General features: G+C 41.7%; 1 protein-coding gene across 1 annotated transcript; it reads left to right on the forward strand.

Annotated features, from left to right (window-relative positions):
* Window positions 1-2,195: 2,195 nt before the first annotated feature.
* Window positions 2,196-11,818, forward strand: zbtb21 (zinc finger and BTB domain containing 21). The gene is made up of 2 exons (XM_079356125.1): window positions 2,196-2,328; window positions 6,219-11,818. The coding sequence occupies exon 2, from the start codon at window positions 6,221-6,223 to the stop codon at window positions 9,272-9,274; it is 3,054 nt and encodes a 1,017-aa protein (XP_079212251.1). The 5' UTR covers window positions 2,196-2,328; window positions 6,219-6,220; the 3' UTR covers window positions 9,275-11,818.
* The last annotated feature ends 1,523 nt before the right edge of the window (window positions 11,819-13,341 follow it).

The raw sequence follows: 13,341 nt of genomic DNA on the forward strand, positions 1-13,341 counted from the left end.
TTCAATCATTTTAAGCTCCATGAGAAATTCCTCCTTTTTTTGTAGTAGGCTATTCTCCTGAATCTTTGCATGCATATTTTGCATCACATGTATATAGTCATTACTACGTATAATGGTGTCCCTTCATAGTAATGAGGTGTGACAATGTGCCTGATTACACTTCATTCAGTCATTAACAGATAATGGATGGTTACATGCTGACACGCTGGAGCATGCAGATGCAGGGAGGCTGCAGGCCAACAGGCTGAGTCAACCACGGTGATGCACAGCAACACTATAACATAGAGTAATTAACTCAAACAACATGCTTTCATTCTTTCGTGTTTTTGAGAGCTTTCGCAGCTAGTGCCACGTCTGAGCTCTCATACAGGTAACTGCCCACGATGAGGCGTTCCAGGAAGAAGCCTGCAGGTGAAAGAATCGTAGCAACGAGTTCCCAGTGGATGCCGGTGATGGCACAAACCTACTGCTGTACCGGATTGGTGCTCAGTCTCAAAACTAATTAGTTTCATTGGGGCTTGGGGGGCATGCAGTTACATGAATATTAAATCTGTAACTTATCTAACCCATTGAAAATAATCTCTTCTGGGTGGAATACATTAAACCGGATTTGAACACCTACAAACTTAATTTCACTGATATTTATTTTTCTTCTTCCTTTTTTTTTAAAAATGAGATAATGTGACTCAAGACTTTGTGTGAGGGGCGAATGAAGAGTAACAGAACAACTCGACATCTTAGAAATATGAAATCGACTGAAATATTTTGAAATGTTTAAATGGGAGAGATATTTTTACACATTAAGGAAAGTAACTTGGTAGGCGAGCAGGATGACCATCTCAGATTTCGTCAAGGATGATGTAACAGTGTGACATCACAGCAGTGTGACATCACGCAGTTAATAGTCCGCCATTAATTCAAGGAAAAAGAAAAAAAACGTCAAATCAAACAAAGATCAATGATCTCTGGGAAGGTCTGCACATTATTCTCCAGAAACAAAAACAATCTTGAAATTACTCTCAAAATTCAAAGAATATTTAAACAAGGCATGTTTTGTCTTTGTCCTTTATTTCCAGTGTTGCACAGGAAGTGGGTATTTTCCCGTCCAATCAACAGACTGTAGTGTGTCTAGCTGCAGCTTTTAGTGGTGGATTGATTCACTTGGCACCCTGACAGAAGGATAGCAAAAAAGAAGGACAGTTCTGATGAGGTATTTTGGTACCAGTACGAACTTTAGACTGTGGAAACACTACTTAATGTATACCATATTGTACTTACAATACCGAACTGAAAAGGACCATAGTGGAAATGAGGATTTATTGGATTAATATAAATGAGTGTTTTAGTAAGAACCTGTGTGTGTATTTCTTATCTTGTTGGGATATTAAAAGAACAAATGTCAAGTTTATAACTGGAAAGAGACGTTTAAATGTGTGGTGTTATTAATGAAAAACAATTGATGATCAAATTGATGAAAATATATATTTTTGTTTTTGGGGGGGTCCAAAGAACAGTGATTACATTACATGCACACAAGGAACCTAAACTACTTTGAACTGAATTCTAAAACTCTGACGTATCCTAACTGGAAGAGCTGTTTATAAACTGAAAGTGCCAAATCTTATTGAATTGTTATTGAATGTTTTTATAGAATATTGTAAAGGCTTGCTACATGGCATTACCTATATCAGGCATTATAACACAACTAATAAAGAGCCCAATGCATATCATAGCAGGGACAAATCAAGTCTAAAACACAGATAAGTGATACTACAGGATCCCATCAGGGTTTGATCGTCCAATTTTATATACATTTCAGGACCAGGGAGACCCATCCTCCACCTGACTGTCACTTTAATGCATGCATTCATAAGATGCTGTTTCAGTCATTGCATTGGCCCATTCCTTCACCAGTGGAGTCTCTGGGAGCTTCCTGTATCTTAAAATAGCTCAGCTCAACAGGCTGTTTTTCTGCCCATGATTTCAGGGTACGTTAGGCATTTGCAAACTCAATAATCTGATCACTGAAAAAAAAGAGTTGAAATGTCCATAATAATAAATAAAAGAACTAAAAAAAAAACGAAAATATGACCTGTCCCTTTAAATTAGGCTCAGCGTCAGGTCTTCCGTTGGCCCCGCCCCCTGCTCCTTTATTAGCCTATCAGTGCGTGGTGCACGTGACGAGCGTTCTTTGCGATGACCTCATCCCTGGTGTGGGATGACGTCAAATTCAAGATGGATGGAATCACGACCAGCGCGCAGAAATCCACACAACAGTGAATAAAGTCCCGGCTGTGAGGCGGAAACAGCGTCCTGACGACGGGCAGGGTAAGTGAGGACAGAATACCAAACTTCAGCGGGAGGAATAATCAGCAGTGAGGCTGAAATACAGTTGGTGGAGTGCAGTTTAAGGAGACGCTTTTTCCTTTTCCTCCCTGACGTAACTCGGAAAGGGGGGAGGAGGAGGAGGGGGGGGGGGGGGGGATTGTGCAGCCGTGAAACCTGACCAGCTACGACCAGTTTCTGCAGCCAGAAACCGAGCCGTGTCTGCAGGCTGGGCTGAACCGTGTTAAGACAGGAAAAAAAACAAAAACAAAACACCACGTCTACCACGGGGGAAGCGGCGGGGTACACACACACACGCACGCACGCGCACACACACTCCCTACAGTCCGTTTGTCTGTAACGAGTGTGCGCGCGCGCGTTCATTCCGGGAGTCAATTTTAACGGCGCTCAACTTTTCCTCCCTTGATTTAGTAGAAATGTAAAACGGTAACCGAGACAGTCTCGGTTCTTCTCGCCACACACTTAAAAAAAAAGAGAAACTGCATGATGACTAATATCGTAACCGAAAGCTTGTGCGTGTTTGTGTGTCTCTGCTGTGAAGTTATCAGTCATGTTGGTGCAGGTGAGCCCATGCTGAACGCTTTAAACCTCACAATGCTGTGAACGCTCTCTGAAAGTTTGCACAAAGACGTGGGCAAGTGGGGGTTCTTTATTTTTAAGAATGAATGAAACTTCTGGAAGAATATGCGATAGAAACTAACAAGTGTCAATGATGGCAACATGACTTCCGGTTGACATTTTCGAAATAAATGTGTCTATGTGCGACGTGTCTGTTTAATTATCTTATATGAGGCTTTGGAAAATCAAAAACGGAAAATCATATGGCTTATGCAACTGGTACTAGGTCATTGTTTGATCCCTCGACCCTGGATTGCTCCTGCTGCCTGGTCGGAGGTGTATGAATGGGATGAGTAACTTCTAATGGTCGCACTACATTGCTGCTGTCAGGGTGTCCTACGTCTGCTGGTGACGTCACACAGAATGATTTGAGAGTTCATACAGTTTTTTTTTTTTTCATACAGTTTTTGTGGGTCTTTGGCCTATACTACACTGCAACTATACTACAATTAATTCGACACCTAACGGCATTAAAAAAAAACATAATAAAAGGCAAAGGTACCACGCTGCGTTCATGAGGTGTCGGACACATCGGAAAAAAGTTTTTGCAGAGTTGCAAAATACAACAACACCTGCTCAAATAAAATCGACTACGCAGAAACTGGGAAAAGAATTAGGTGAACCAACTTTTTCTTAATTCTCGTATCGTACATTTTTTGACTTTTTGCTGTAATATCACTTATCGTTATCATTCAAAGTAATTGTGATTTTTCTTGATCGAGCAGCTCTACACAGAACTCTACAAACACATGAGGACACGTTGAGCTTTGTCGATGGAGCAACATTTTAATGACCATCGAAATGTCTAACTCTTTAAAGATAGTTCTTTATCAAAATGGCCAACAGTACATTCACAGTCACAGAAATATACTCTGAAATCAAATGTCTGTGGCACAGTAACTTTCGCCTGCAGCTTCCTCAGCTTCACTTAGCACTGGGATGGGCCGATCTGAGGAAGCTACAGATGAAACACATGGTTCACTCACAATAAAACAAAAGTTCAGTGTGCTACTGACTCATATTTATTCACCAGTTAACAGTACATGTATCGTAGCATGTTGGACTTTTAGACACGGCTAATTTTCAGTCGTCGTCCTTGGTTAGGTTTTGAGGAAATGACATACATAATGATGACGAGACACTGTGAAATAAAGACATCGAATCTGAAGATTACAGCAGACACAGACAATCAGAAAATACAGGAAAGATGTGCGCAACACTAAAAAAACAAACTCAGGCTGAAGGATGTTTTTACCTCCCTCTGGAAGAGCTGAGGCCTGAACTTGACTCAGGGCCGCTGTGGCGAGGTAGCCTTCAGGCACACAACAGAAACCGCTAGGTCATCCCGAGCTCTAGGGGGCGCTGTCTTTAAGATAGCTAAAGTAATCATCTGGTATATTATCCCAAGCTTTCTTTGAGCTCATAGGCTGTCTTTTATTTCTTCCTCCGTTATCCCACGCTGACACTATGACATCGATATCCTAACTCTGCAGAGTCCAGTCCACGAGCGACGCTGTTTCATCGGCTGTTTTTCTCTCGTAACGTGATTTGACTGAATTATTCAGCAGTGTGCTTCGGATCGCTGTTCTTCATAAGCTGCTTTCCTGCAGAATCCGCTTGATAAATGAGGATCATGTTCCTAAAACAACAGGTCTCCTGGCCTCCTATATTGCACAGTAATGTGGCTTCAGAGTAAATAATAGAGGCCTTTCATATCATACTGTAATACATGTTGTCACACAGTAATTGCTACTTTCCAAACAGTAATTGTCTTGACATGTATGCAGGGTCCAAAATTAACTTTTTGAATCACAGGCCAAGGTGGCAGGTAGATGAAAAAATTCACTGGCCAAACATATTTTTCACCGGCCAAAATGACAAATGGTGTTTTTGTGTTACATACTGTACATGTCTGTTACAGTGCATTTAATTGAGGGAGCATTATGTTCTGTTGAATCAATCACAGATTAAATAATTTTATCTGATCAGGAAATTGAGAAATTTAAAAAATATTTTATTGGCCTTTGTGTAGCCATGTGAAATCTATTTGGCGCTTCAGCGGTAATTTTTGATATTTTTCAGGGAGACTTTTTCTGAACTTCCTGTTTCAGACTGTGTCACTGAGGGCAGCTTGACCGAGCTGCATTTTTTTAATAACTTCTGACTGAAGGTGATGTCATGCTGTCCTTGATTATGTGTTAAAAGTGTAAATGAAATGGTAAAACTTTAACTTCAAGGAATCCTTGTCAGAGAATCAAGATGTCATTCCTTTCAACTCATTTAGTCTTTAATATGTATCATTATTGAAATAAAAAAAGGAATAACGAAACCCGGCATGTTATGCCTGAACCACATATTTCAGTGATGAGGGTAAACTTTTGGTTTAGGGTTACTGGAAATCATATTGTATTATTATCTTCATTATTGTATGATGATTGTTCACATCAGAGATCACACTAACTGTGATTTTATTAGGCTGACATTTTTGGGCTTCTCGTGCTTTTATTTAGAGACAGGACAGTCGATAGTCAGAGAGAGAGAGAGAGAGAGAGAGAGAGTGGGGAACGACATGCAGAAAAGAAGCCACAGGTCAGATTCAAACCCTGCGTCGCACGCCTGAAGGACCACAGCCTCCATACCAGGCCACCGGCGCCCCCTAACTGTGATTTTGGTTGATAGTACACTACATAGGAGCTTAATGAAGCAATCCGAAAATAAAGTCAGAAATTCAATATGGAGTTTTCTGTTTTTACTGTCAGCTGAAACGATCTGTTATATCAAATGTAACACCTCTGATTCAACGTCCTAATGCATAAACATTAAATAAATGTGAGGTTAAAGTGTTTCATTAGAAGAGGGCTCCTTCTTTAGGCTGTTATTTGTTTTACAGGACTTTTAGGGAATATTCAGATCTTAAAAAGCTGCAGGATGAATAGAGATGTTTCTTGTAGGAAACATATAAAGACTCAACATCATGTGAATTAAATCTAATAATGTATTCATTTTCATGCAGATGCTTATAGGATCATATTTAAAATGAGGTAATTTATACGTTACATAAAGAAATAACAAAGGGAGCTCACAGAGGATGATTCCTCTGACACAGGTGTGAACAAAAGAAGGGTGTGTGTGTGTGTGTGTGTGTGTGTGTCTGTTCATGCTCATAACTATTAACAATGCAGCCATATGCACAAATAAACCTCACATTGTTATTAGCATGCATTTTAATATCATCCTCTTGTCCTGTCTTTCAGCCATGGAAAGCCTTGTGCATTACAGCAACCCCTCCCATGCCCTGTCAGTGCTGGGGGTCCTCAATGAGCAGCGCCTGCGGGGTCAGATGTGCGATGTAGTCCTTGTTGTCGCTGACCAGAGGTACCAGGCTCATAAGAGTGTTCTGGCTGCCAGCAGTGAGTATTTCCAGACCCTGTTCACACGGAGGGACGCAGAATCCCTGAAAGTTGTAAACCTGGACTTCTGTGAGCCTGACGCCTTCGAGATTGTTCTGAATTACATCTACTCCTCCTCACTTTTTGTGGACAAAGGCAGCCTGGCAGCTATTCAAGAGCTGGGCTACAGTCTTGGAATCCCTTTCCTCACCAACATTGTGTCCACAAGGCCTCATGCATCCTACTGTGTGTCCAGAAAAAGGCTTTCGTTCTCTGAAGGGGAAGAGAATGATGTCCAGACAAGAAGCGTCATTGTGTGTCGGGTCCGGAATGAGACTGCCCAGCCATCTCGCTCAAGTTATCCCAGAAAGACATCGGAGAGAGCCTCGCCTCCACACTCTACACAGGAATCAACGCCGTCTCCTTCTGAACCCGTCGCATATGAATCAGTCAGAAACTCTGAATCCATCTGCAGGAAATCTTCTGAAGAGCAGTCCGAAGCTGCTGACAAGAGGTACACTTATCCGTATGCCTCTATATTAAAAGGGAATTCATCGCACATCACATCTGTTAGGCCCCAGCTGACTTCCTCAGTGTCCTTCAGTGATGCCGAAGTGCAGCACATCAGACTGCAGTCTGCCATTGACCTGGACACTAAAGAGGAAGAAGAGGAGCAGGGGCACCACTATCACTCCAACGTGTCCTTTCAAGGTCAGACCAGAGAGCCAAGTCCGACCATTGACCGGAGCGGACCACTCATTAAAAGCCTCCTCCGAAGGTCTTTGTCCATGGACAGCCCCGTTCCAGTTTTCTCGCCAACACTGGAGCTCAAAGGTTTGCAAAACCGTGAACAATCGGTTGTTAAAATGGCATCCAAGGCATGTGGGCCCGAAACATCTGCTCACAACGGCAGTTCAAAAAGAATATCTCCCTTGGTTCTCGGGTCAAAGTACCACAGCAGGTATGACGTAGAAAGAGAGCTCAGTGTGAAAGCTGAGCCCAGCAGTCCACTGGCGGACCCCATGGACATTATCAGGATAACAGTCGGAGATGCGTTGCCTGTCAATCTTAAAAACTTGCAAGAAAATTATGACCAAGGTTCAAGGCAAGATTTGAATTCTTTTGGGAAAAGAAGGGACCGGCCAGATAACAGGCGGTACCCGTTCAAGAAGAGCAAAATATTCAAAGAAAACCCCCTGACACTTGATGAGAACCCGACAGTACCTCAGAGCGCAAGCAACGACTTGAACGAGAACAATGTGGAGCCGCCGCCGAACAAAATCTTCAAATGCTGGAACTGTTTAAAGGTTTTCAGGTCCAATGCTGGCTTACATCGCCATGTAAATATGTATCACAACCCTGAGAAGCCATATGCTTGCGACATCTGCCATAAACGCTTCCATACCAACTTCAAAGTGTGGACTCACTGCCAAACTCAGCACGGTGTTGTGCAGAACCCAGCCTCGTCCTCCAGCTCGTCTGTACTGGATGAGAAATTTCAAAAGAAGCTGATAGATATGGTGCGAGAGAGGGAAATAAAGAAAGCGTTGCTTTGGAAATTAAAGAGGAATAAACAGAGTTTGCAGTCTCCTGCGCTTACCAAAAAGAGATCAAGGCCCAGCTATATATGCCCATACTGTGGGAAAGTATTTGTGTTCCAGTCTCTGTACAGACAGCATTTAAGGTCACATCCTGCTGAGAAAGCCGATCAGGACACAGCAGACGAGAGCATCCTCTGTCAGAAACACGATGAAATCAGTCAGCAGAAGGACTCAGAGGCCGGTGTTTACGCCTGTAGACTCTGTAACATGAAGCTTTCTTCACTCTTCGAACAAGGTGACCATGAGAGGGGCTGTCGACATGCAACAGTTTGTCCCTACTGTGGCCTCCGTTTCTCCAGTCCAACGGTCAAGAGGGACCACGAAGCACATTGTAAATACAAGAAACTGACGTGCCTGGAGTGCATGCGGACCTTCAAGTCGTCCTTCAGCATATGGCGTCACCAGGTTGAGGTCCACAATCAAAACATGATGACTGTTAAAGACCAGATTCACCTGCAGGAACAAGAAAACAACGAAGAGTCTTCTGAGATGCTCAGAGTGGATCACTACCAAGACGAGTCGCTGGCGACCGGGAGGTCGAGAGAGACCGTCGGCTTCAGCGACTCCTCAGGTCCACCGATGTACGACTCGGAAGACTCCTCGTCATACGTGCCTGAGGATCTCAGCATTGGGCACCACGGCAAACTGGTAGTGAAGGAAGAGCCGTTAGAAGAAGCGGTGTGTGAGATGGAAAATGCCGATGCAGAAAATACTGGGCCCGAGGAACCTGGCGTGTGGCCATGCGAGAAATGTGGGAATCTTTTTAGCTCTCGCAAAGACCTGGAGAGACACCAGGAGCTGCTCTGCCACATAAAACCGTTCATCTGTCACATCTGCAACAAAGCCTTCAGGACCAACTTTCGCCTTTGGAGTCACTTTCAGTCCCACATGTCGACTGCTAACGAACCTGGAGCCAAAGAGATCGACACGATTCCCTCGCCTCCATCTCCATCCCCTCCAACAACCCCTCAGAACTCCGAACGCCACTCGCCACAGGCCTCCGTGCTAAAGTCCACCCAGTCAGTGCCAGTGGCTGCAGCAGTGGCAGAGGAGTCCAGCAGCCCAGAGCCCTGTAGCTCATCAGTAAACAAGACGAAGAGGCCTGAACTTGAACGCCAATCCAGCAGCCACAGCCCTCTGTCAAGGTCCAACAGCATGGAGAATCCAGTCGGCCCTCAGGAATCAGACACCCTCTTTTACCACGCTCCATCTCTCTCTGCTCTGACGTTTAAGAGGCAGTACATGTGCAAACTCTGCCACAGGACCTTCAAGACGGCCTTCAGTCTCTGGAGCCACGAGCAAAGTCACAGCCACATGTAAGCATCAGGCAAGCAGTAGTTCCTCTTGAGAGACAATGTAAGAAATAACACACCTCAGCCTACAAATTCAAGACTTTGAATGTATAGCTTGTTTGCTTGCCTCCAATGTCATATATTAAAGTGGACATGTTCAGTAGAGGTGTAAACGTGAATGTGCAATCAAGTGCTAGATTCCTCTGTGAGATGAGATGAATTTAAATGGTTTATTTTGTTTTCCAAATGAGACATAAAGCATTGACCTATTTTAAATCTTTTAGTTGTCTACTTGTAATGATGTGCAGGTGATGTTGAGAAAACAAGGTACAGAGTTGTATCTTTACTCAGACGTACCGCTTTCTACAAAAGTTGTTCCAATTCTAATAACTATACACACCGTTACCAATATCGATACCAATACTTGTACTAATACCTGTGCCGGTATTGGTTATGCCTTAGATGCAGTCTGCAATGTAATATTGGGTAAAGACAAGCTCACCAGTCAGTGCACTTAAAGGTCACATATTATACTCCTTCTCAACCAGTTCAAATAAGTCTCCCCCAACCTCTCGATCCTGTATTTGATCATGCCGATGAACAAAGTGTTAAAAATGGTAAAATGTGACCTTTAAAATAAAGTTTGTTTTGCTTGATATCAGTTTATAATTAGACTTTAAAAACTGTGGTCTGCACATTAAGTTCACCTTATGTCTTTATGGTTGTAACTACTGTTGATGAGCCACTAAAAATAACTCATATATAGTGTATCACTAGTTTAAATGCAAACTAAATTACTCTAAGTGGAAGAGATTGTCACTTCATTTAGTCTAAAAAGTTAAACAATGACGTGTATAGTTCAATGGCTCCAGTTTCAAGGGGCTGCTAAAAAATGCTAACATCCAATCTTCTGTCATTTGTATTGGATTCATGCTTGTAAAACACATGAAGAAACGGTACAATGAAAACAGGAACAACTCTCAACATTGTTTTTTTTTCTGATTGTAGGTGAAGTGCTTTAAATTTTTCAGAAGTTGGTGGTGAATTAAGAAGTAGTGCTTTCGCTTTTGTATCAGATCTATCTCTTGATGTGAGTGACATCCCTTAAGATAATATTGGTGGCCTGAACATTGTATTCAATATGCACTTTGTGTAACAGTTTGAATCTGTTAAAGAGTGTTGGCTTGCAGAGTGTTGGCCCAACATTTTATTTTCTCCAAAATAATCTGCATTGTTTGCATTGGTTCTCTGATGTTTTGCCTTTTCGTTAAATGGTTGAAGAAGACCTAAAAGATGCTGATTGTAAAGTGAGTTCACACACTTTACATGAAACACAAACCAGACACCTTGTTGTTGTTGTTTAAGCATCTCATGTTGTAGCCTTCTTCGGTTGCTTTATTCAGCACTTAACATTTAGCTTCCTTATTGTTCAACTGGTTTATCAAAGTATGTGGATTCAAATGAATGAGGCAGTGCAATTATGTCAGAAGATTTTTTTTCCCTTGAAGGGTAAATTGTTGTTGAAAAAAAAAAAAGAGTAAAAGGTGCTTTAACCAGAACACAAGTGGAATTTGGTAAACTGTCAGTGACAACATGAGCCTGAGTTGACTTGATACATCAAATAGGAATAAATCTGAATGGGTGTGATGTTTTTCTCAGTCATCCAGATCACCCTCAAAGCATTCATAACATGCTTTCTTTTAAGCACAGTGCAACATAGTGTCATGTCATAATGTTGGCTTTAATTCAAATCATAGAAAATGAAAAAATGCATGATCAATTGATGTATAATTTAAGTTATTACAACACATGCTTCACAAGTCTGCCACCAAAGTGCAGCTTCGGTGATGCGTGTACATATTCTGCTTTGTGCAGTGAAACGAATAGTAATAAACCAAGCTTTACAGTGATGGCCTTATGCAACATTAAACATATTTAGCCTCTATTATTTCACATAATAAAAAGCACAACAAAGTTTCAGATGACTTATGACTCAGGCTTTTTAAAGGTGAAGAGAAAGGAAGCAAAGATTATAACGAATGTGTTTTGATTGTATTCCAGCTGTTTCACAATTGTATTCTTGTACAAGTATATACTTTCTGCTTTCAGCTAGATGGATTAGGACTTTGTTATAAATTATTAAGAGTGTGACGTATTTGGGAGATGCTGCATTCAAAGAGTGCTTCACACAAACGATTGGGATTTGTTTTTCCTCTCATCGATGAGCGCCGTGAGCTGTATTGTGTTTTGAGTCTTTGGAGAACTTCTGTGATAATGATAGTGCTCTTAATTTCTTGTGATGAAAAACTTTCTGAAAGTTTCACAGAAATGATTACAATTGTGTATATGGGAGTGTTTGTATCTTCGATTTTGTACCAATTTTGTTAGAAAACAAAAGTCTGATCTTTTTAGTATTCTGTGCTCTCACTGCAATAATGAATATTTGTATCTGCATCGGTTGCTTTATTGTTGCTTTTGGACACTTGCAGCTGTTTTGTGTTTAGGGTTTTCTACAGTTTTTTGTGCTTAATTTCTGTAATAAAGAGTAACAATGGAGTATATATATCTACAACCATCTGTAGTATTTGCCTTTTATTTTTCAGCACCAAAACAAACAACCGCTGATCGAGGTCTTTATTGAACAACTTCAACAACTGATGACACTTATTATAAACTGACATGTTGATGTTCTTAATTTCATCTTGACACAGTTACACTTTGACTAAAAGGAGGAGTCAGTAGAGACGCTCGAGAGGCTCCTCCTCCTGGCCCACTGCTCGAACCTTCACGAAAGGCTACCTGAGAATATTACTTTTATTGTGATGGAAAAGCTGATAAATTAGCATGTTAGCACAAGCTAGCGGCTGTGTCTTGTGCCTGCCCGTCCAACAGAAAGCAGTCCAACTCTGAGTCAGCAGGTGAAAGCCAGCTGAAGGTTTAAGCCTCACGTTGTCTGAACGAGCTTCATCAGCAGAACTTTTTCCTCGTCTTTTGCCTTATTCATGTTCTGCTCGGGTTGGTCCCAGTTTTAAAGTTGTGAAGTCGGACTTCAGTGTCTTCGTGTGACTTCAGTTTGGAAAGTTGGAATGCTTTATCAACTACCAAAAAACTGGAAGATAATAAGACAGTGAGTTTGTTATATTTTAGCAGAAAGTCAATGTGCAATATATATATATATATATATATATATATATATATATATATATACATGTACATATATAAAGTATCTTAACATCAACAGTGGTTGTAGTTCAGTTTATAGAGTCTGTCGTCTTTCAGCGGTCAATGGCCACCTCCTGCAGCCACATGTCCGATTTGTCCTTTTGCAGGACACTTAAACTGGAATTACTCCCACTGCTTTGTTGGCGGCGTGTGAATGTGTTAGACTGGGAGTATATAACAGCCTCTACCATCAGTGTGTGAATGTGTTAGACTGGGAGTATATAACAGCCTCTACCATCAGTGTGTGAATGTGTTAGACTGGGAGTATATAACAGCCTCTACCATCAGTGTGTGAATGTGTTAGACTGGGAGTATATAACAGCCTCTACCATCAGTGTGTGAATGTGTTAGACTGGGAGTATATAACAGCCTCTACCATCAGTGTGTGAATGTGTTAGACTGGGAGTATATAACAGCCTCTACCATCAGTGTGTGAATGTGTTAGACTGGGAGTATATAACAGCCTCTACCATCAGTGTGTGAATGTGTTAGACTGGGAGTATATAACAGCCTCTACCATCAGTGTGTGAATGTGTTAGACTGGGAGTATATAACAGCCTCTAGCATCAGTGTGTGAATGTGTTAGACTGGGAGTATATAACAGCCTCTACCATCAGTGTGTGAATGTGTTAGACTGGGAGTATATAACAGCCTCTACCATCAGTGTGTGAATGTGTTAGACTGGGAGTATATAACAGCCTCTACCATCAGTGTGTGAATGTGTTAGACTGGGAGTATATAACAGCCTCTACCATCAGTGTGTGAATGTGTTAGACTGGGAGTATATAACAGCCTCTACCATCAGTGTGTGAATGTGTTAGACTGGGAGTATATAACAGCCTCTAGCATCAGTGTGTGAATGTGTTAGACTGG

Source organism: Symphodus melops (assembly GCF_947650265.1).
Source record: "Symphodus melops genome assembly, chromosome: 11".
Classification (NCBI taxonomy): Eukaryota; Metazoa; Chordata; class Actinopteri; order Labriformes; family Labridae; genus Symphodus; species Symphodus melops.

Excerpts from the sequence above, each read along its gene's own strand:
- zbtb21 (XM_079356125.1), top strand. The coding sequence starts at position 6,221 with ATGGAAAGCCTTGTGCATTACAGCAACCCCTCCCATGCCCTGTCAGTG.